We start from the raw sequence: 21,893 nt of genomic DNA, 5'->3' as shown, positions 1-21,893 counted from the left end.
CTGCAGGTCGCCCTGAAATCGTGAATCCTTGGTGTTTGTGAGACTTTTGTGAAGGTGAATTGAATCCCTTGCGATTTTGCGAAATCAATGCTTGCCATGGCACCGTCCAACTAACTTGGGCCCTAGAGGTAGAAGATGATGACCTGCTTGGTTGGACAGCACAAAAAAACTCTTTCCTAGTCAGAGAGGATGCCAGATCATGGTGCGCAAGTGTTCTTGGAACTGAACAAACTGGTTACGCGCCTGGAAGTTCTTTCAGCTTCATAGCGGAACTGTGGTCCATGCCGTGGAGCAACGTGGTGATGTGCATGTGCCCGTGTTTAATCTATACGCGACAGACCCGAGTGAAAAACAGTAGCATTTACCAGCACTATTCGACATGAAAAGACACGGTATATCCTACAAGAACCATGCCGTACCATTTACTTTCGTTCAGAACAAAAGTAGTGATTATTTGGTGTGTATGCTAACAGTTCTCCAAGAACAAAGAAGAGAAAAGGAGATGCCGGCCAAATTGACTACCATTTGCAGAGAAACCAGAGACTGACTTTTACCAATTTTAGGCATAAAAAAAGCATACCGCATGGCCTGCAACTACAGAAAAAGAAGAGAGAGCATCAGTGCTGCAGTGCATCACCGTGTACCTTGTCATAAACCAAACAAGTGTTTCCCTGTTGAAACAGTCATTTAGACATTTACACCAAATCAAGGAAAGATCAACAAAAAAAAAACAATGGCCTCCACCATCAGAGTTTGCGATGCACGCAAGCAAGAGAGCCGATCCTGTTCACCAATGTGTGGGTGAGTGAGTGAAGACTAGCGGCTCGAAGAGTGAGTGCTGGCATGGCAAGAGTCCATCGCCATCGATCCGGCACACGTACTCGCACGTACCACGAGCGCCATTACTGACGCCGGTGTCAGGTCCGGTTGGTGGCGATCCGCCTAGCGCCATTACTCCGCCGGTGGCGGAGCCCGGAGCCCCCGGCGGCCCGGCCATCAGCCGGCGGCCGTGAGCTTTCGTAGCATCCAAGGATCAGAACTGGATCACCCCCGCGACGCAAGGGTGGGCGCCCGCGGCCGCGAACGCCATGGCCGTCTTGGCACGGCGTTCCCGGGAGCACGGAGTAAATCCCGCCGCAACTGCCCCTCGTACGCCCGCCCGACACGGCCATCAAGCGCGGGACGGCATCCAGATCCGACTCCGGCGAGGTGGCCGTCACGGCGTCGCCCGATGGCCGTGTGTTGCCGCCTCCAGATCGCAGCCCATGAACGATCACATGGCGTGATCGGAGGCTAAGGACCAGGGCCTGGGGGCGACTGATTGCCTGGCTTGGGTTTACTGCCGTCGTACGAAGACGTTGGCGAATTCAGAGCTCCAGGACACGGTACAGCACTCCAGGTACGGGCCAGTTCGCATTGTGCAACAGGGTTTCAGTAGCAGGCTAGCAGCTATACAGATCAAACATGGGGTGTAGAAGAAGGTACTGCACTGACGAGAACAATGGAAAGGTTTGTCAGCTCTAAGAACAAAGGGAACGCCAGAGATAACATTTGGGCGTCATGGCAAATCTTGTGCTTGTTGCGTCAGTGTACGGTCTTCTGGTACCATGCAAACACTCGAACCACCTTGAGCAGCTTGTGGTCCATGTGGAAACTCCATATGACAATAACGATGAGTGCCCAGATGAAAGGAGGAATGGATCATTGAAACTTCAAGCACTAAAGGGTGTAGTTTTGCCTTTATCATGATGGCCTCATCAACTTTGGATCACAAGTTCAAAAACTAAGGGCCACTTCAACCTTTGGCTCCGGCATACCAAACCTTTGTACAGTTAGCTACATATTATGGAGACGAATGTAGTTAGTAGTAAGTAGTAGTACGAAAGTGACCTCAAAAGGAGGAAAGAATAATTTCTTCATACATAATAACAGAAGCCCGGGAACAAGTTCAAAGAAAGCACATTGTAAGAAGCAGGTGGCGGGTGCAATTTAACAAAAGCTGCAACTAAACTACAACCAGGGTGTGCGAGGTTAAGCACTACAGGCTTTAAGCACATGATGATGGAAAAGAGGCAATTTGATCTAGATATACCCTGAGACACAAAATCCCAATAGAACAAAGGGTCAAGCGAAAAAAAAAGAGGCATCTAGTTGAGCAGTTCACCAGGGATGATGTTGCATAGGTGCAAATGCAGGCGCTGCTTTAAGCTTATATGCAGATCAATTCAACAAAATGATCTAGATAGCATTAGCAGAAGGTAAAGATATCACCCTCAGACCATGCTCAGGTCGCTTGAATACTTATCTTAGCATGACGTAACATGATAATTTTCAAATAAAATGTGTGAAGCCACTTCTCATTAAGACACTTTAAATACTTCAATATTCATGAAGTAAGTCATCAGAACATGTTTTGTTTATTTCACCTATCATGATGATTATTTTCATGATTGCCTGTCCTTGTCAAACAAAGACTAAGAGGAAGATAAATGATAAAAAATCTAAACTGTAAAAAAATAATGTTTATGATAACTTACAAGTCATAAGCTAACACTAAGCTTAGACAAATAAGTTACTCACAATTATTTTCGGTTGCGTGCTGGAAAATGTGCAATTTTCTACACACAATTTCGAAAGGGCAACCAATGAAGAGCAGCCCTGAATCCAACAAGTATATGGGGCCAATAACTCTAAAATTTATGGCAAACAACCAGAACAGGCAAAAGATGGGCGTGACAGCATGGCAAAGAACTTTTAACAAAAGGTATGCTACTGTTGCATAGGCTTCTACATAAGCAAGCACAAACACAGAAAATAAGACATAATATTGCATCAACAGCAATGGGGATTTCAGATCTAGAACTAGGTTAGCATTATCATAATGAAGAAGCAATATCAAGGGAGTTACTTTAGAACACATAATAAAAACATCTTCTAACTGCTCACGCAACTTATTGAACCAATAAACTAGGGTACTAACTCCCATCTAAGAATAGTTGCAGACAATGGCGGAGCCAGGAAAATATTATAGGTGGGGCGGTTTTTAGCAAGAGACTAAATCAAATGTAAAACACATCTATTCACACCGCATTAGCGCATTGACACATTGCAATATCACAAAATTCAAGCGAAGTTTTAGAATGTTACTCAAATTTGAAGAATAAATTTATGGTTATTGTGCCAATTCGCTATAAATTTTTTTATAGTAATAGTAAAGCCATCATATGCCTCAAATGGCAATGGATGTTATAAGAATATACATACCACTAAGCACTAGCAAAGTACTAAGAAACTCCAGATCCTCTATGACCCTTTGGCAAGTTTACTCTTTGATCTTCAATTTCATGATGGGCTGTGCGGGCTCCTAGCCACAAGTAAGACCCAGCCACGACTCCGCCTTCTTCTTGCTCGTTTCATGTCCATCTCACGGCTACAAGCAGCCATGGAGGCCTGACGGAGGGCGGTGAAGGGTAGGGGTGGCTAGAAAAATATGTGGGGGTCTTGGGATGAGCCCGCTGGTAGCTGGGGCGGCCGCCCCACCCTGCCGATAGGGTAGCTCCGCCCCTGGTTGCAGAGTAAAGCAGATAGGTGCCCATCCCACATCTCAGGACTACACTAATCTTGACAGCTCAGAATGAGCATAGTGATTGCAAGTATCCCGTGATGCAATCACAAGGCACAATAGACCGTGTGAGTGATTGAATGAGGCTTAGGGTGACTAGTCTAATTTTATGAACAGTATGCGATGCCATAAGAGCAAATCACAAAGATTCAAAGGACATGCAAGAGGACAGAATAATTTCCAGCAGAAAGCCTCAATACGTGGTCTGAAACATTTGAATGAGGCATATTTCCAGCAGTTGCAGGGGATATTACTGCTTGGTTTGCACCAATAAAATGCATTGTAGGGACGGCATCTGTTGACAGTTGTATACACTATAGAGTAATAGACCATCCAATGCCTCCAGCAGAAACAGGGGTCCTGAAATCTCACCTGATTACCGAAGCGGGTTCTGAAGTTGCTGTGGGCTGGGCTGCGGTGGCACCATGGCGGCATCCAAGACCGTGGGCAGGACTGAATAACTTTCAGCATTTAAAGCCTCACTACGTGGTCTAAAACATTTGAGCCCCCAAGACCATTTCCTTGTATCTGAGGCATATTAACTGCCGTGAAGAATGTATCTGCCGTGTGAGCTAGTTGCGAATGAGAAATTGGCACTCATATTTCAGTCATTCTGCGGTAAATAGGAATGTTGTACTGATGCATACCAATATTAATGAAAGGCAATCCAGTTCCCAGAAAATTCGCACTAAATGTCTAAATCACACTACATTAACAAGGCAAACCATTTCAGATCAGATGATAGTTGGTCAGATATGCATTAAGTGAAAAATTTTAGAAATACTAGTGCAAGCAGCTCACATCAATATCACAAGGACAACCATAATTCAACTTAAATTTATGGCCGAATTTCAATAGAATTTCTCACCGAACTCTACTAAACGAGACTAGATGGTCTATAACGTTGCAGTTGCAGGGGATATTACTGCTTGGTTTGCACTGATAAAATGCATTGTAGGGACGGCATCTGTTGACAGTTGTATACACTACAGACCATACAATACCTCCAGCAGAATCAGAGCTCCTGAAATCTCACCTGATTACCGAATCGGGTTCTGCAGGTTGCTGTAGGCCGTGCTGCGGTGTGCGGCGGCGTCGTGGCGGCATCCAGTGGCGGAGCTTGATCTGTGATTTCAGAAAAATGAGGAGTCATCCTTTAGCTACAGTAATAAACAGTGTCAAAATTACTGTTCACCCAGTGCAAAAATTGCAGAGCCAGGGGCCATGGCCCCTTTGGCCCTGAGAAGCTCCGCCAGTGGCGGCATCCCAGACAACGGCGGCGCTATACTAGCTTCGGAGAGTGCATCGGCATCGGCGTCATACTTGTACGGTGAAGCCATCGAGCCATCCGGGTCGACATCGCCGCCGACAAGCTCGCGCCGGCGGAGAGGGAACGGCGGGGTGGGCTCCACGGTCGGTCGTGTCGGAGTAGGGTTTTCGAGAGGATCGAGTTCGGAGAGGGGAGCCCAGTGGAGCTTATTCTTAGCATGGGAGATGGGCCGAATATTGTGGCCCTATGCAATTGAGGAATCTTATACATCTTCCCGAAGATAAAAACGTTATTGAACTTTTAGTGTTTGAAATTTGTGCGGACTGAATCAAGTGGATGGGATTGGAGCGGACAGCAACACTGCGCACCTGGGTTGATGTTGGGTATAGGTGGAGGCGGAGATTCTGTTAAGATTAGAAATTTTAATTTTATTTTTCTCTCAAACCGTAATTGCTTTTTGGATTCAGTTTGAACCATGATACTATTTAGAATTAATGCAGCAAAACAAGATCACATATGCATATATTTTAATTATTTTTATTTTTAAAAAAATCAACATTCAGAATATAGTATTGCAGCATTTGAGAATACATGCTCAATATTTTGTATATACAGTTTCAACATTTTATATAAAATGTTTAACTAGTTTACAAGAAATGTTGCATTAACTTTGAAGGAATGTTGAATATTGTATTTTAAAATGCTGACTGTAGCAGTTTAGTAAAAATATTAATTGTTGATGCAACTTGAGGAAGGAAAAAAAAACGCCTGCCATCACCTGCACCTTCCTGGTGACATTTGCAGATGCTTGCACGATTCAACGAACAGGGCGGGGCACCAGCGCGCCTGCTGCCGTGGGATGGAGGATCGTGCTGCGAGTTTCTAATGGGCCATGTAACATGGGCTTTATAGATACATCTTTTATCCATCTTCCGGAAGAGATATAGGGAGCCCCTGTGCAGTCTATAGGCATGGTGTCTGTTCAGTTTTTCACCAATATTTTCATTTCCCTTTCTTTTTTTGCGAAAGGGGGAATTATATTAAAGCTGGAACACAGTACATCCCCACAGTCTTACACACAAGACCCCATAGAAAAAGAAAATTACAGACTGGTCCCTAGGAGTCCTGTTCATCGTCTTCATCGACTTCGCTCCGCTCGGCTGAGTAGTAGAGGCGCAAACGAAGCCAGAAACTCGACCTCCTCCGCCGGAAGACCTCAAACCTTGATAAAGCCGCATCAAACACCACCTCGGAGCTCCAACCAAGATGGATCTGAATCGCTGAACGAGAATCGGCGATCTCTCCGATGGAAGAAGAAGAGTTGAACAGCAGTGGCGGGGCTAGACCAAAGGAGGAGGGGGGGGCACCCTTTGGTAATTGAGGTGCTAAAGCAATGAACAGTATCCACGGCCGGCAAGGGGGGCATGGCCCTCTATGGCCATCACTACCCTCCGCCAGTGTTGAACAGGATCCGCGGCCGGCGACGAAAGCACCAACCCGGAAGTGAAGGCCCACAGGGGAGCACAGAAGGTCCAACCCCTTCGCAAAAAGGCTGACCACCAACCTCACAGAGCGACCGGAGAAGTAGAACTCATCGGACTCGCCACGGAGGACCAAAATCCTCATCACGCCATCGGCGATGAGGAAGAGCAGCTCCCATAGCAACGTCGCCGCCATGGAGCAGTTATTTAGCTCCGCCGCCGTCGACGAAGAGAACCTAGCTCTGCTGCCGCACTCCGACGACGAGCACACCCTAGATCTAGGCATACATCTACCTAACCTATGTACAGCAGCGCGTCGATTTCGTGGTCCGTCCCCCTCTCCGACGCCGGAACGACCATCGTAGAGGCGGAGGACCGCCGGAATCGCCGGCGGCAACGGGTTCCGCCCCGAAATCGCCTTTTTCACCCCTATTTACTGTAGCAGGGGAAGGAAGGGTCGAGAGGAACAAACACTTCATTTCCCTTTCTTTTTTTGAACGTTTCATTTCTTTGACGTGTAGTGTAATGTTCAAAAACCAGGCCTTGATTCGGAGGTGCGTAGTACCAAGTATCACCCTGTCGCGATTGTGATTCGGTAGTGTCGATGCTCCTTTGGCTCAAAAACAAAATAAAGTGAATGCAACATGCAAAGGAAGCCGTGCCCCCATTTTTGACTGGAGAGGAACAGATGAAAATCCAGGCTGGTTGGTTGATTCTGGATCGAGAGATGCTTCATTGGCTAAGCGTATGAGAGCCACGTAGTTACTAAAGACGTGTACTTCTACGATTTTAGCAAACGCAGCAGCAGCCTCCGCGGCATGTTGTTAGCATGCCATGATGTTTTGGTGGAATTTGTGGGCGAAGACTGCCATTGCCCATTGGTGGCCGTAGAACAGGACGGGCATGCTTTGCTTGGGCAGACGACTGACGGTGACCATTCAGGGTTTGGCAGGTTCTTTCCTTGCAATTGCAGGCATCCTCATGCGTTTCAGCATGAACAATTTGGAGTGCCGTGCCGTGCAAACTGCAAAGGCAGGGCGAGGCATGTGCTCCCCCTTTCTTTCCTGTTCTATCCGCTCCAAAAAAGTTTAACAGAGAGGTTAGGAAAATTGAACTTTGGGATTATCTCCTGACAAGAGCAATCACCAGCGGCCAGCAACTGACAAGTGAGCGTTAGTTAAAAGAAGAGAGGAGATGGTCAACGAAGGCCAGAGCTTAATTTGTTGTAGCATTAGAGTGTTTCTACCACCAATTTCCAATCCGATTCAGTTACTGACACTAGTATATTACATACGTAGCCTGACTAGCTCGTTGCAGCTCCCAATGCGAAATGGAAATGAAAGCACTTTGCCCTGCAGACGAAAATCAAGGAAGAGAATTTGTTAGCAATACTGTTCGGTCAGATTCAGAGACGGACATCAACGGGGAGGAGAGTTTGGTAGCTCCAGTTCGATCAGAGACGGAGAACAGCCGAGTTGGGAATTCGGTAGCTACTGTTCGATCTTGAGACCGGACACGACCAATCGGTACTGCTAGCAATCGACAGCCGTTTGCTCAACAACGCCGCATCGAGGAACCGGATGGCAGACTCGATCGGGTGAGGCCACGCACGCACCTAGGAAGACGAGGAGGAGGAGGAGGCAGTGGCGGCGGAGCGATCGGTCTGGGGCTCGGGTTCCGCGCGGGGCGGCGTCCGCGGGGACGCCGGCGGCTGCTGCGGCTCGCCCCCGTGGAGGCGCGCGCGGATCTCGTGGATCCGGCCGCGCGCCTCCTCGACGAGCCGCCGCCGCTTGCCGTAGGTCTGCTCGAGGCGGCGCTGCAGCTCGGCGGCGCGCGCCCGCGCCCGCTCCAGCTCCGCCAGCGCCTCCGCGAGGCGCGCCCGCGCCGCCGCCAGCTGCGCGTCCGCCGCCGCCTCCCTCCGCCGCAGCTCCCCCGCCGCCGCCCACGCCGGCCGCCTCCCCTCGCACATCCCCGCTCGCCGCTCTTGGGTTCGGGGTAGGTGGCTGTGGGTTGGTGGTGCGGGTGGATCCGGCCCCTCTCTCTTATGATCGACGGCGCCCCTGCCTTCCCAGTTCCCAGCTCGCTCCGCTGCCTTTCCTTCCTCCGATTGATCTCGACGACTCGGTGAGCGGAAGCGGATTGATTGGTGAACATCCCCCCGTTGTCTTTGCGCACAATTATTGGCTGTTTCTTATCTACGCCACTGGCAGCTGGGCCCTCGTACGCAAGGTCACTGACAAGTGGGACCGCCCCTCAGCGACTTCCGAAATTCCTGCCAAATAAATGCCAACGAATTGGGAGTATTTTTTGTGACGGATCTCTGTGGCCCGCAAAGTCCAACGACGAGCGTGACGAGGGGGTCTCGCCACGGGGATGGCCCTGCTCACGCCGACGACAAGCAAGTGTCAAATCAAGACCAGGTCTGAGTGTCGAGCAGCAAAACAGGGGAGATTGAGGTGAGGATACGTAAGTACAACGATCCGGCGGGGAAACTAAGGCAAACTGTTCGGCGTCTCTCCTCCACACATGCTCAAGAGATGGCGCCGTTTCGTTGCATTTGGCGCGACGCCGGGCAGCTCCATGGCTGCCGCCATTGGCCTGCTGCAGCTGCGACGTCGACGCACCGAACAAGTCTGCCTGACAGCCGGCCTGAGCAAGTGACTGGCCTCTCCGTGCCGATCCTTTGCTCTCCATCTGTCTATATATACACATGCGGATGCACCGTTTCTTGGCAGGCCAGAACCGAGAAGCAGGCAAGCAGCACGAGCAAAGAGCTAGCGTAGCTGCATTCTGAAACTGAAAGCCTGAAAATCGAGGCATCATTCGCAGCAGGGAAACTAGAAGAGTGCGCGCGCTAGCTGCTAGCTCTGAGTCTCTGACGACAATTCCAATGGCCTCCAAGCAGATGCTCGTGCTCGCCGCGGCCGCCCTCGCCGTCGCCTTCCTCCCGGCGCTCGCCGCCGCCACCGAGCACTGGGTGGGCGACGACAAGGGCTGGACCCTCGGCTTCAACTACTCCGCCTGGGCCCAGACCAAGCAGTTCAAGGTCGGCGACACGCTAGGTACGCATGCGACGACGCTAGCTAGCTTCCTGCTCTTCGCGGCGCACGCCGGAGACGATCTCCTCCGAAACGAGATGAGCAAGACATGTGTATTGGATATTGATTGCCCTCTGCGCGTTTGCAGTGTTCAAGTACAGCGAGCCCAGCCACACGGTGGTGGAGGTCAGCGGCGCCGACTTCAAGACGTGCACCAAGCCGGAGAACTCCAAGGTGCTCACCACCGGCCAGGACCAGGTCACGCTCAGCGAGGCCGGCCGGCGGTGGTTCGTCTGCGGCGTCGGCGCGCACTGCCAGAACGGCATGAAGGTCAGGATCGACGTCCTTGCCGCCGAGGAGGCCGCCTCGGGTCCCTCCGCGCCGCCGCCGCCGGCGTCCAGCCCCGCGGCCGAGGTCCGCGCGCGCCTCGCGCAGGCCGTGCTCGCGGTGACCGCCGTGATCGCCGCCGTGCTCGTGTTCTAGGCTTCTATAGCCTTCAGCGCCTGCATAAACGTATACTTGATTTGATGATTTGAGCGTTGAGTTTTTGTGGTGCCGTGCTGGTTTAATTATTTCTGTAACTGTAAGAGGGTCCTAATTCGGTTTCATTCTGTGCGTCTACGAGAGAAAATTTCATTGTGTATTTGTATCGAATATTTTGAAATCTACGTGTCCAACATTTTTTTGAATGTCGATGATTAAATTAATCTAATCTAATTTGGTCACTGCTGAAGCTACTGTTGTTGCTAAAGAACTGGTGATCATCTGATGCTTGGGGTGCTAAATTATCGAGATTTTAAGATACTACAGATTGTATCTTCAGATTATTGTCCATCGTGTGCTATATTCCATTGCACTCTTCCAATTGTTTGAAGTATCAAGGAACTTCAATTCTGCTTTTTGCGGGTTGTAAACGTAAACAAACTTTTATTCTCTTCTTAATAATACAAATAATGTGCAGTTCGCCTGCGTATTCGAGAAAAAAAAACTTCAATTCTGCCGAACAAGATACATGGCGACGCCATCGATTGGCAGTCAGGAATATAGTGCACCCAGCAGATTAACTTGGCGTTGTGTTTTTTTTTGTCGTCAATCCAAGTAATTCAATGTGTCAACGAGACGGATCTAATGACTCTAATTAATTCATAATTTGCTACCATTCGCTAATTATGAATTAGTATACCTCATTAGATTTGTCTCGCAGTTTAGCCACAAAGTTCTGTAATTAGTTTGTAATTAGACTTCATTTAATACTTCTAAATGTTAAGATTCTTTTTGATGTGACATGGTCTAAAGTTTAGCCCTTCAAACCAAACAACCCCTAAGTGGTTATATGCAGCAATGCTATTTCCAGTTCGTCCACTCCATATGTACGAAAATATGTGATTGAACGAATGATCCTACTGAAGATAAATGTCAACATGAAATTGATGGGAAGAAACCAGAGTTTGAACTTGCGGTCAATGTCAAGTTGACATTTGTTCGAATTACACCCTGCGGTCAATGTCAACATGGAATTCCTGCATGGAGTCTGTAATTCGATTTATTTATTTATTTATTTTGGTGAAGGGTACGGTGTAATCTTGCGGTGTCTTTGTGTTGGAAATACACTTTGAACTAGTACATGCTATAGGTTTTATTTTGAAGTCTCACTATAAGCTATACGTCACACGGGCCAAAGTTCAAGTTTCGCTCGCTGTTCGCCAAAAAATTGCCGACGTTTTTGGCTTGCTGCTGGCCGCTGCACGTAACTCAACTAAAATTTTAGCATCAAACAAATGCAAGCTAATTCTTTTTAACTTAATGGAAGCTAAATTTCAAAGCTCAGTCCCAGCCCCTAGCTAGCCTGCCCCTCTCTTGTACTCTCACCAGACACCAGAAAAAGTTGGCCCTAGGCCCCTACCTCGAAGTGAACAGGTAGCGAGACCATGTCAAACAACTCAAATCTGTAGCGATGCGCCTGTGCATTGTATGTTCATTGGTTACTCAGAAGCAGAGCTTTCACGCCTGTTATCTGCTGACTCCATTTCCTTTCCTTTCTTTTCTTTTTTCTTTTTGAAAGAAAGCCTCCATTTGGTGCCAAATGAGAATCGCATAGTTTGCTGTGTGCCTGTTTAATTACGTGCCGTATGCAGTATACACTTGCAGGCCATTACTAGTCAAGCCAAAAATATTGATTTGGCGCGTGTGATCACCCTGCCGCCCTGAGCCTGCTTGGATCCCGTTGCAGCTGACCCGTTCTCCAACCTTCCCGGAACAAACAAGAATTTGTTACCTATATAAGCATGCACCTGTATCTGTCCTTCTGAACTCACAGCATACACAGAACCAAGGGGAAAAAGCAGAAAGGAATCGAAGCCCTCCTCGCCTCCATGGCTTCCAATCAAATGCTTGCGGCAGCGGCGGTGTCCGCGATCGCCGTCGTCTTCCTCCCCGCACTCGCCTCCGCCACGGATCACGTCGTGGGCGATGGCCGTGGCTGGACGCTCGGGTTCGACTACGCCGCCTGGGCCGAGAGCAAGCAGTTCACAGTCGGCGACACGCTAGGTAACTAAGTCACACCAGCCCAAGATGAATAGAAATTCCGGGGGTTTTTTTATTCGTTTCATTCAGAGCGCGCCACGCCATGCATCTGAAGGAGTGAAGGTTATCTGATTTGGCGAGTGTGAGAACCGTCCAATTTGATATTATTTTAAACGAATCGTCGGTCATTATCATCCAGATGAGAGTTAACACGTGCTTACCGGAGAGCGTGCCACGTGTTATCCCACATCTAGAGACACGAATAACCGACACGTCATTCATCCAAAATAATATCAAATCCGGTAGTCCCGATATGTGCTCCAACATACGCCCAGAATCCGCATATGCACATACCGTTTACAATCGAATACATCGCCAATAATCCACAACTGCACATCAATGATCAAGTCAAAGAAGGTAATTGGCTTATCCGTACCATTATATTGGATATGTGGTAGCACGGAAAGGTGCTCAAAACCGACGTTATCCACGGACGGTCCTTAAACGATTCAAGCGGACTATGCCCATGTGACTCCATTCTCTAGGCCCTACCATTCCGCTCGAATCTCGATACTACCAAACTCTTAACAACCCAACTGAACCAGTGCGATCAAGGGTAAACGGTAAATGTGATCCTCCAAACCATTCCTGTCTAGCGAGCAATGTAAGTATTCTAAGCAGGGCTAAGCATCTAGTCAAATTAAGTAATTAACTAACTAACTAGTGCCAAGAACAAGGGTAACAAATCAAGGAAGGACTATGCATCAAGATAGGTACAACAATGCAATACATACATAATATATATAACCCAACATTACCCAAGTGAGATAACTAAGCTAGTCAAATTAGATAGGTGCAAGAAATTATGCTTAGCTGCTTGCCTGGGTTAACTTCAGGCTCGACCACGAACTGGACTCCGGGTTCAGGCTCAACGGGCTCGGCGGGCTCCACGGGTTCGACCTCCGGCGGTTCGGTCACTATAATGCATGAATGCGATGCAAGAATTAAGAAATGAACTAAACAATAAGCATAAATCACCATTAAAAAGTGACCATGCAGAGAACATGGCAAAAAACTCATGAAAATTGGTTTTGCAGCAAAAGCATTTTCCTATAATTAATCATAAATATATTAGTTTTCAGCCACTCTAAATAAGGTAAATCAGAAAATGCATACAAACTTGACTAAACAAATCCAAGAAAATTAGCTTAGATACTACGCATGAAAAAAAAGCTAACAAAACTGGTTTTACTATTTTCTAACTTTCCAGCAAAAAGTTCTATATTAAACCATTTCCAGATAAAGCATAAGAAAACAAGCTAAAATTTTGATAAACAGCAAGGAAGCATGTGAACAAGTTGCACCACTGAAAACTACACCTCACAAGGAGTCTAACTAAATTTAGTTTGAAATTTTTAGAACAATACTCAAATAACTAAATATTAAACTCACTTTTGCAAAATAAGACTATAAATAAATCTAAAGCAAAGTAACATGAAAAAAAATATTTTTCTTGAATAGATCTAAGCTAGAGGAATCTAACAAAACAATTTTCATATTTTTCTGAGCTATACATGAATTTCTATGGATTTTACAAGAGTACAGATAAATAAAACCTAATGAAACCCTAGCAAAATTGCTAGGTGCACCCGGATCCGGCCACACCCGTCAGGCCAGAGGCCGACAGGTGGGTCCCACGGGCAGGCGCCCCACCCAGGCCGGGTCAAGGGAAGGCCAAAGGCCTTGACCCGCCCAGGAGCGCGGCCACGGCATGCGCGCGGCCACGGCGGCGGCGGCGCGAGGCGGCGCGGCGAGGCGAGGCCGGAACAGGCCGGGGAAGGCGCGCACGGCGAAGAGGAGGAGGCGGTGAACCTCACCGGCGGCGGCGCGGACGGGAAGCGGCGACGGATGGGCGGCGCGACGACATTGGGCGGCGGCGGACCGAGGTGAGCGGCGGCGGCCCTGCACGGTGAGGGAAGGGGCCGAGTGAGGAGGGGAATCGAAGGAGGACGACGAGAGGAAGCTTCCTATGCGAGGAATCGAGGCGGCGCTCACCGGAGACGGCGAATCGCGGCGGTGACGGAGCTCGGGCCGGCGCTAATGGTGGAGGGGAACGGGAGCTAGGGTTGGAGGGGGAGCAGGGGCCGTGGAGGGTAAGGCCGCGATGTCGTCGTGGAGGATAAGGGCGAGTGGAGGACGCGCGCGGCACGTCTGCAGAGGATGGCCGGCACGTGTCCCGGGGTTGGCCGGTGGCGGGACGACGCGTGCGGTGCGGCGCCGAGCAGAACAGAGAGATGAGGAGATGGAGAGGCTGATGGGTGGGCCCGACGAGTAAAAAAAATATTTCTTTTTTTTTCTTGGGCTGTGACAGCGAGCCCTTTGCAGCGTTCAAGTACAGCAAGAGCTCCCACAACGTGGTGGAGCTGAGCGGGCCGGACTTCAAGGCGTGCAACAAGGCCGCGGCCACCTCCGTCTGGAGCTCCGGCGAGGACGGCGTCACGCTGGACAAGCCCGGCCGGAGGTGGTTCATCTGCGCGGTGGGCGAGCACTGCCGGCTTGGCATGAAGCTCAACGTCACCGTCCTTCCGGGAACGCCGGCGCCGCTGCCGCCGGCCCCGGCGCCGTCCGATCCTCGCTCTCGGCGCTCCCTGTCCAGGTGGTGGTGATGGATATATGCAATCTCTGCACGGCTGCACATCGTTTAGGAGCTTCCGCTTCCGCTGCGCCATCCAGATCGAGCGACATGGTGTGATGAGTGTTGGACGTTGTGTGCTCGTGTTCAACACATGATTCCCCCCCCCCCCTACGTTTTTACTTCAAAAAATAAAATCTACTATTGTACTGGGTTGATGCATTCCGCTCATGGACCAGTGAGTCCGTGACCTTTGCATTTGCCGTTCACTTCACCTTACCTTGCGCCTCTCTCGCTGCGTGGTTTTGTAGCACAGTTACCAAGACTGAGAATTTGATAACTAAGTTAGATAAGTTATACGAGAATAAAATCATTCTCTCACTTATAAAACTCTCATTTCTTTCTTCTTTTCATAATTATCATGCTAAGTCAGCAAATTTGCTGACGTGACACACAGCATCCACTACCTATAAAACTGCTTATAAAACTGTAGCCGAGAATGACAAGAGTCATGCGAACGAAATCACGCCGCTCCCTGGACGGCGTGAGTGTGATGAGGCCCAGCGCCGCCGAAACGCAGAGCGCGCCATGTCCATGGTGCACTTTGCTTTGCTCAGGATGATGTGTCGCGTCGACCTTTGTGGCGTCAGCGTCACCGCATCATATACGCAGAGCGCGACGGCGCCGGCCAACTGCGATATCGCCGCCGGCGAGGTGTACCGTCTGGAATTTTCTATTTCGACGATGTTGTGGGCCTCGGCCTTTTAGGCTAATATCTACTTCGCAGTCTGTACTTTGATTTTGGGGTGGGTCTTTTTTTAAAAACAGATTTTGGGGTGGGTCTTGAACTTGAAGAACAGACCCTGGCCTCTTTTTCTTTCAGGACTCTGGCCTCGCACTCCCCCATCCCCAAAACCCGAAGTACAAACTCGAGAGGGCCCCAATCCAATCGTCCAAGCAAAGCCCCCGCGCCCGGAAGCCCTGATCAAGGTGTTTGGATGATACCGTGAATTTTTTTTTAAAAAAAGACAAATGTATATATTGAGTGCTAAACGAAGTTTATTTGCGAAACTTTTTCTCCGATGAGTATAACTTTTCGAGATGAATCTAATAAGCCAGGTTCTATCATAATTGGCTACAGTGATGCTACAGTAACCGCGCCTATTCATCCTCTAAGGGCAGTCCCAACCCAGACTCTATCATGGAGTCTAAGCCTCCTATTTATTGTGTTTTGCTGATGTGACAGTGTCGGTACCCCAGGACTGGGGTACCCCCTCTTGCTGTGTCTAGGCAAGAAGAGCTTTGTAGTTATCCTTAACTACGTCCAGCAGCCGAACCCCTGCGGTCCGGAAGCCCTGTTCACCCGACAACGGTCCCGGACCCGTCCTCTGGTTGGGAAAGGTCCGGGAGCTCCATGTGTTCCGGAAGAAGCAGGCGCTCAGCCTGAACAGCCGGAGGCTCCGGACCCCCCTTTGGGGTCTCGGACCCCCGGTATAGTAACCGGACCCCTCGCCAAGGGAAGGAATCAACACTCCGCCTCGGGGTGGTCCGGAGCCGCCACGTGTCTGCAAGCACAGACACGCATATAAAGCCGCTTGGTCTCCATATTAAGGTTCACCTACCGCTGTATTCATTGCGGTAGGAGGACGTCCGCATTGATGTAGCAGAAGCCGAGGCGATTTTTTGACCAGGGGGCACTATTGATCGCGTATTACCAAGATGCATAGTGGGGCTGCTGGCGCCGCGCCTGTCAGTCTGCCATAACAGATGGATACGATGGCTCGGCTTCACCCATTATGACGCCTACATAATAGCCTCAACAGGTCACGCCGCAAGCTACGTTCCCCCAATGGGCACCTTGCTGACGGGACAAGAGAAGATCACCCTTCGTCAGAGGGTCAGCAGGGCATGTAAGCATATCGGAGGAAAGATTCGTAACCACTGTAGCCATTTAAATACTCTGCGCAGTATACCGCACAGTCACGTTGGGCCCACTTGTCGGGGTCCCAACGTCCTATGTATCTGCACCCCTTGGTCTATAAAAGGGGGGCGCCCGCTAGAAGAAAAACTCAGCCTGGGTAAAAGCCAAGGCCCGGCATAGGATAGATTCATACACAACTAAGATCAAAACCTCTCCCAGTGGATGTAGGGTATTACGCTCCGGCGGCCCGAACCACTCTAGATCGTGTGTTCTTGTGTGCTTGTCTCAGAGCTAGATCAGCCCAATCGCCTAGTACCTTCCCAGTACTCCCTCTCTGGGAATAGGCGGGTGCGCTCCGCCACCCGGCAGTGGGTCCCCTAGAGATCCCACGACAGACAATATATTTATAGAAGAGAGAGGGAGAGAAACAAAGACTCCAAGTCTTATTTAGACTCCAAGTCTTATTTAGACTCCAAATCTTCACGCAAATCAAGAATAAATGTGAGAGAGACAAGTGAGCTATATAAACCAAAGTAACACACTTTGCATTAGAAAGTATAGTTTCTTGTGATGGTGTCTTTGAGGTTTAGACTCTATGAGTGGAGTCTGCATTGGGACTGTCCTAATCGTACAATCAAAGACCTCATTAGTTACCATAGTTGTGGAGATAATTTTATAATTAGATTTTATTTAATATCTCTAATTAGTGGCCAAAAATACCGAAAAGTTTTCATAAAAGTTTTTTCAGACCAATCAAACACGGTCCACTGAAAAAAGAAAAAAGGAGACGATAGGCTATCGTGCTCGTCCCCTTCCCGCCGGCCGGCGACCACCGTCCGTTGAATTCGATGGCCTCGGGCTCAGGGACGCCTAAGCTATCGCCGGCTCCGGAAGGCTTCTGATCTCCCCACTGACGCCGCCGCCTCGCGGTCGCCTCTTGTTTAGTTGTAAAATTCAAAATTCTAAAACTATCACGTCTAATGAGAATTTTATATACATGGAGTACTAAATCTGGACGAAATAAAAAACTAATTTCATATTTTATTTGTAAATTACGAGACGAATTTAATAAACCTAATTAGGTCATGATTAGACACTAAGTTGCTACAGTAACCATACACTAATGTCAGATTAATTAGCCTCATTAGATTCATCTCGTAGTTTACAGACTAGTTCTGTAATTAGTTTTGTAATTAGTCTATATTTAATACTATAAATATATAAAGATATTGTTTCAAAAACTTTACAATGAGCAACTAAACCAAGCCTAATTGCGAGCCTGCCTGTTTGCGCGTGGAACTGCCTGACAGTAAAACGGTGGGAGAGATGGAATTTGTGGAACCGATTTTACGTCGAAGCCCAAACTGCACCCAGCTTGTCAGGCGGCCGGGCACAGTCCCAAACCTGAACCACAACAAGCTCGAGGGTCGAAGCCGCCGCAGCTCGAACCCATCGCTCCCTTCCCGCAGGCCGGCTGGCCGGCGACCACCGCCTTCCAAAATCGATGGCCTCAGCCTCAGCCTCAGCCTCAGCCTCAGAGACGCGTCCAAGCCGCTATCGCCGGCTTCGGAAGGCCTCGGATCTCTCTAACGTCACCACCGCCTCCCCAATCTTCAAACGGGTACGCCCCCGTCACTCTCCAGCTCTTCAAATTTTAAATCTTTTTTATTCTTAGGTTTTTTTCCACGATCTATCAGATCAGATAGCCATTGAATCAATTACAAGCAGTTTTTCAAAATCGTGGGCCAATCACACTGCAGAGCTGCCAGCTTTTCTATTTTATTTTGGATTGTCGTCCCACTAAACTCTGGAATACACAGGACCAGGGTTTACATTTTCGGTCGAATTTCGCCGAAATTTCGGTTTTTTTTTCGTTTTCGCTAGTTACCGGGGAGTTGAATTTCGGTACTTTTCGCCATTTTTCGTTTTTAAATTTAAAAATTCAAAAATATTTTTAAAAAATTCGGAAAAAATATGATAAAAAACTAGGTGTTCTTCTGAGCAAATAGGACTAGAACACACTCAAATCTAAGATCATTTGCTAGGCTAAAATTGCATTTTAGTTGAAAAACAAGGTTATTTGTAGTCTAATGAGGTAGAATTTATAGTTCAAAGTTGGCATGAGAGGTAACGAAGTAGGAAAGCACACCTTTTCAGAATGCTTTAACAATTCTCTATACAAATTGAATCCAAAAAAAATTCAAACACTGTCACATGAATTGATAACCAATTCAAATCATGTTTGTCCTAGATTTAAAACAATTTTCAATTGGATCAACCAATGTCCCTGAAATTTTATAGACATATCCGCAATAACAAGAATAATAAAAGTCTAGTTGAGGCCTAAGAGAGAAAATGAAAGTTGTCACATGAAATGACAAGACTTTTAATTGGTAGTTTTTGAAATAATTAAATAACTTTCAAACCATTGCTCAAATGAAAAAGTTCCTGAAACAAAAGTTGTAGATCTCGAAAAACTGAACAAAGTTGGTATTCAAAAGTTTTTCATTTGACCTCGGAAACAGTATGAAAATCACAACTGACATCATTTTCCGGTCGAAAATCACCAAATTTCGGTCGAAATCACCGAAATTTCGGTCGGAATTCATCAAAATTTCGTTTTTGAATTTGAATTCTCTTTCCGTTCGGAATTAGCGAAATTTGCCGAAATTTCGTTTCCGGCAGTTGGCAGGATTCGGTAAAAAAACGAAAAGGTAAACCCTGCACAGGACTAGTGTTGTTGTGAACAGACTACACTGAAATTAAAGATGTTCAGTTTTAGCTGCAGAACTGTTAGTTTTGTACCTCGATTTGTTGTTACAATTGGTCGATTGAGGACTACTCTTGTTTACCTTGTTCATACCATTGCTTACAATTTTTAGGTGGAAGTAATATGGGATTTGCCTTGAACCTCAGCTTTTGCAATAATGCACTGCTTTGTGTCTCTCACAATGCTGAGGCTGGAACAATTTCCTTTATCTTAAGATTGAGGTGTTAATTTGTGGTGTTGATAACTTTTTGTAAATAAAGTGGCTCAATTAGGTGTAGTGGCTGCTGTCTTCTGCATTCAATGACTACAGTTCCATGTTTCTCACCAAATGAAACTAGATTCGTATGGGCAAGAAAGACACCAGTCATGAGGACAGGATCAGCAGCTTACCTGAAGAGATACTACTCATGATCCTTGACAAGCTAGACACACGGACAACAGTAACAACCATCATCCTTTCGAAAAGATGGCGTGATCTTCCTCGACGTCTGCCCACATCCTATAACCTTGCTGTCGATGACATTCTCCCACCACGTTATCACCGCCTCAAACACCTTAACGAAGAGGCTAAGTCTGCGTATGAGACAGAAAAGAATGTGCACAAGCTGACTGACATCTATGCCATCAAGGCTCGTCATGAGCGTTGGATGGCAAAGATCAGACCACTCACCGCCATCCTAGAACGCTATGGGCGCCGGGCCATGAGACGCTATGTCAAGCAGGTGAATGCATTTCTTCTGGCTTCAAAGAATGTGCGTCAACTCCGGCCTGTCCAGAAGCTGAGGCTCCAAATGCTAGGGCGTTGGCATGAGAATATTGATGAATGGACCACCACAGCCATTGTCAAGTGGGGCGTTGAGGATTTTGAGCTTGTTTGTGATGGCTATTGCCTGGACTATGACCTCAGGCAGCTAGATGCATACCGGAATTTGCGGCTGGAGCGGCTTGCGCTGACCAATTGCCAGCCTGTTTGTGTATGGAGCTGCCTGACAGTAAAGAGGCTCACCAAACTCTCGTTGAGTGAATCTTCATATATGGGAATGGTCAATGGTATTCTTGCAAACTGCGTGCAGCTAACTGATTTCAGGATCACACAATCAAGATATTACCGAGCTAATTTTGTTATCTGTGCCCCATCGTCGAAATTAAAGAATCTGCAAGTGGACAGGTGCAACTTTGGGAAAATCCATCTGAACTGTCTACCTTGTCTTGAAATTTTTGTTTGCCGCGGTCGGCCAACCAAGTTATTCTATGGTGAGGTGCCTCAGCTCAGGCTTGTGAGTTTGGACTACTTACAAACTGAAGATAATGACATAGATGATGAGTCTGGTTCCAAGAGGACATATCCACCGAGCAAGTTCTTCAAAAGGGTCCCACAACTAGATTGCCTTGTTTTGCAGTTCAAAGGGCCCCAGGTGAGTAATCATCTCTTATACAGACTAATTGTGTATCAACATTGCATTGCCACAGCCACATAAAACCAGCTGCATACTCTGTATGCAGATGTGGATCGAACCATTTGTTGTTCTCAGCGAGTTCACTCAGCTCAAGAAGCTGTTCATCGCAAATGTCCCAGTGAACTGGGATGCGCTATGGATTCTCCTACTGCTCGATGCAACACCAGCCTTGGAGTCACTCCATGTTCATGTATGTTGTTTCCTGACCACTTAACTTTACTGAAAACGTACGTGCATGGATGTTGGGAAACAACTGTAAAACCTAATTGTTCTGAAATTCGTATGCAGATTGACAACAGCTCAGAAGAGAGAAGCGCAGGTGATCTCTGCGACAGTCTGGACGCCGGTGTGCGGCAGGATCGGTACCGGCACCTGAAGGAGCTCGTCGTGGCCGGCTTCGAAGGACTGGGATGGCAGACCGGCTTTGTCAGGCTGATCATGAAGAGATCTCCACTGCTGAGGCGCGTCCACCTGCTCGACGGGGAGGTCAGGGACGACGAGCAGGAGCTGGGGGCGCTGCAGATCGTCCCACGCCGCCGGGAGTGGCACGAGTGCGAGCGAGCTGAGGTGCTCGACGACCTCACGGCTGGGTTTCGCTGGCCGCCTCAGATAATTCTGGAATGAGTTGTGGCGCGTGCTTCTTCCTTTGTTCCAATAAAATCACATCATCCGGTGTTATTAAATTGGTTTAAATAAATTAAGAAGAATGTATAATTACTTGTGCCTTGTGCTTTACTTACTTTGCTTGACGATGCAAAGGATGCAGCTAGCTGCTCGATCATATTCCAATTCCATGGTTGTTCACGGAACCGTGTGGTGTGGTTTAGACTCGCTGAAGAACCGGTACGGCTTGGCCTGGCTTGGTGTGATCACCTGTTGCTCGCGCCATCAGAAAAGATCTTGAGAAATTCAGCACACGCACCGTGGCTGATTAGTTGACAGGTTAACGCTAACACGCCATCGTTTTTGAACAACCAGAAGTAAACTAGTAGAACATGCCACGACCACATGCAATGCATGTTTAGTATAATGACACGACTGTCAAGCGTCCGTTTTTCAAACGAAGCTACGAATTTTCAGGTGGTGCTACGCCTGTGATGTGTTTATACGAACTTTAAACAATTTTGTGTTTTAAAAAAACTTTGATCTCTGATGTAAACACATGAATTTTCACGGCCT

General features: G+C 48.0%; 4 protein-coding genes and 1 long non-coding RNA gene across 5 annotated transcripts; 3 read left to right on the top strand and 2 right to left on the bottom strand.

Moving 5' to 3' along the window:
* Positions 1–1,390: 1,390 nt before the first annotated feature.
* LOC120649494 lies at positions 1,391–5,117 on the bottom strand. The gene is made up of 3 exons (XR_005665269.1): positions 4,946–5,117; positions 3,995–4,747; positions 1,391–1,836 (listed from the first exon to the last, which is right to left on the bottom strand). It is a non-coding gene; the product is annotated as an uncharacterized LOC120649494 (long non-coding RNA).
* A 2,451-nt stretch (positions 5,118–7,568) lies between these two features.
* On the bottom strand, positions 7,569–8,524 carry LOC120649493. Its single transcript, XM_039926302.1, has 2 exons — positions 7,989–8,524; positions 7,569–7,725 (listed from the first exon to the last, which is right to left on the bottom strand). The coding sequence occupies exon 1, from the start codon at positions 8,340–8,342 to the stop codon at positions 7,989–7,991; it is 354 nt and encodes a 117-aa protein (XP_039782236.1). The 5' UTR covers positions 8,343–8,524; the 3' UTR covers positions 7,569–7,725.
* Positions 8,525–8,779: 255 nt separating this feature from the next.
* Positions 8,780–10,123, top strand: LOC120648473 (blue copper protein 1a-like). The gene is made up of 2 exons (XM_039925247.1): positions 8,780–9,435; positions 9,560–10,123. Exons 1-2 carry the CDS (start codon positions 9,264–9,266, stop codon positions 9,892–9,894), a joined length of 507 nt encoding a protein of 168 aa, XP_039781181.1. The 5' UTR covers positions 8,780–9,263; the 3' UTR covers positions 9,895–10,123.
* A 1,660-nt stretch (positions 10,124–11,783) lies between these two features.
* On the top strand, positions 11,784–14,600 carry LOC120648969 (mavicyanin-like). Its single transcript, XM_039925586.1, has 2 exons — positions 11,784–11,958; positions 14,320–14,600. Exons 1-2 carry the CDS (start codon positions 11,784–11,786, stop codon positions 14,598–14,600), a joined length of 456 nt encoding a protein of 151 aa, XP_039781520.1.
* A 3,260-nt stretch (positions 14,601–17,860) lies between these two features.
* LOC120649492 (F-box/FBD/LRR-repeat protein At1g16930-like) lies at positions 17,861–21,459 on the top strand. Its single transcript, XM_039926301.1, has 4 exons — positions 17,861–18,108; positions 19,596–20,672; positions 20,761–20,904; positions 21,003–21,459. The coding sequence occupies exons 1-4, from the start codon at positions 17,992–17,994 to the stop codon at positions 21,336–21,338; spliced, it is 1,674 nt and encodes a 557-aa protein (XP_039782235.1). The 5' UTR covers positions 17,861–17,991; the 3' UTR covers positions 21,339–21,459.
* The last annotated feature ends 434 nt before the right edge of the window (positions 21,460–21,893 follow it).

Source organism: Panicum virgatum, chromosome 9K (assembly GCF_016808335.1).
Source record: "Panicum virgatum strain AP13 chromosome 9K, P.virgatum_v5, whole genome shotgun sequence".
NCBI classification, from domain to species: domain Eukaryota; kingdom Viridiplantae; phylum Streptophyta; class Magnoliopsida; order Poales; family Poaceae; genus Panicum; species Panicum virgatum.
Note: the sequence above shows the minus strand (reverse complement) of the source record. Positions and strands in the feature narration are given on the sequence as shown.

Excerpts from the sequence above, each read along its gene's own strand:
- LOC120648473 (XM_039925247.1), top strand. The coding sequence starts at position 9,264 with ATGGCCTCCAAGCAGATGCTCGTGCTCGCCGCGGCCGCCCTCGCCGTC. Across the intron at positions 9,436-9,559 it reads CAAGGTCGGCGACACGCTAG|TGTTCAAGTACAGCGAGCCC; the intron begins GTACGCATGCGA and ends GCGCGTTTGCAG.
- LOC120649492 (XM_039926301.1), top strand. The coding sequence starts at position 17,992 with ATGGCCTCAGCCTCAGCCTCAGCCTCAGCCTCAGAGACGCGTCCAAGC. Across the intron at positions 18,109-19,595 it reads CCTCCCCAATCTTCAAACGG|ATTCGTATGGGCAAGAAAGA; the intron begins GTACGCCCCCGT and ends AAATGAAACTAG. Across the intron at positions 20,905-21,002 it reads TGGAGTCACTCCATGTTCAT|ATTGACAACAGCTCAGAAGA; the intron begins GTATGTTGTTTC and ends ATTCGTATGCAG.
- LOC120648969 (XM_039925586.1), top strand. The coding sequence starts at position 11,784 with ATGGCTTCCAATCAAATGCTTGCGGCAGCGGCGGTGTCCGCGATCGCC. Across the intron at positions 11,959-14,319 it reads CACAGTCGGCGACACGCTAG|CGTTCAAGTACAGCAAGAGC; the intron begins GTAACTAAGTCA and ends AGCCCTTTGCAG.
- LOC120649493 (XM_039926302.1), bottom strand. The coding sequence starts at position 8,342 with ATGTGCGAGGGGAGGCGGCCGGCGTGGGCGGCGGCGGGGGAGCTGCGG.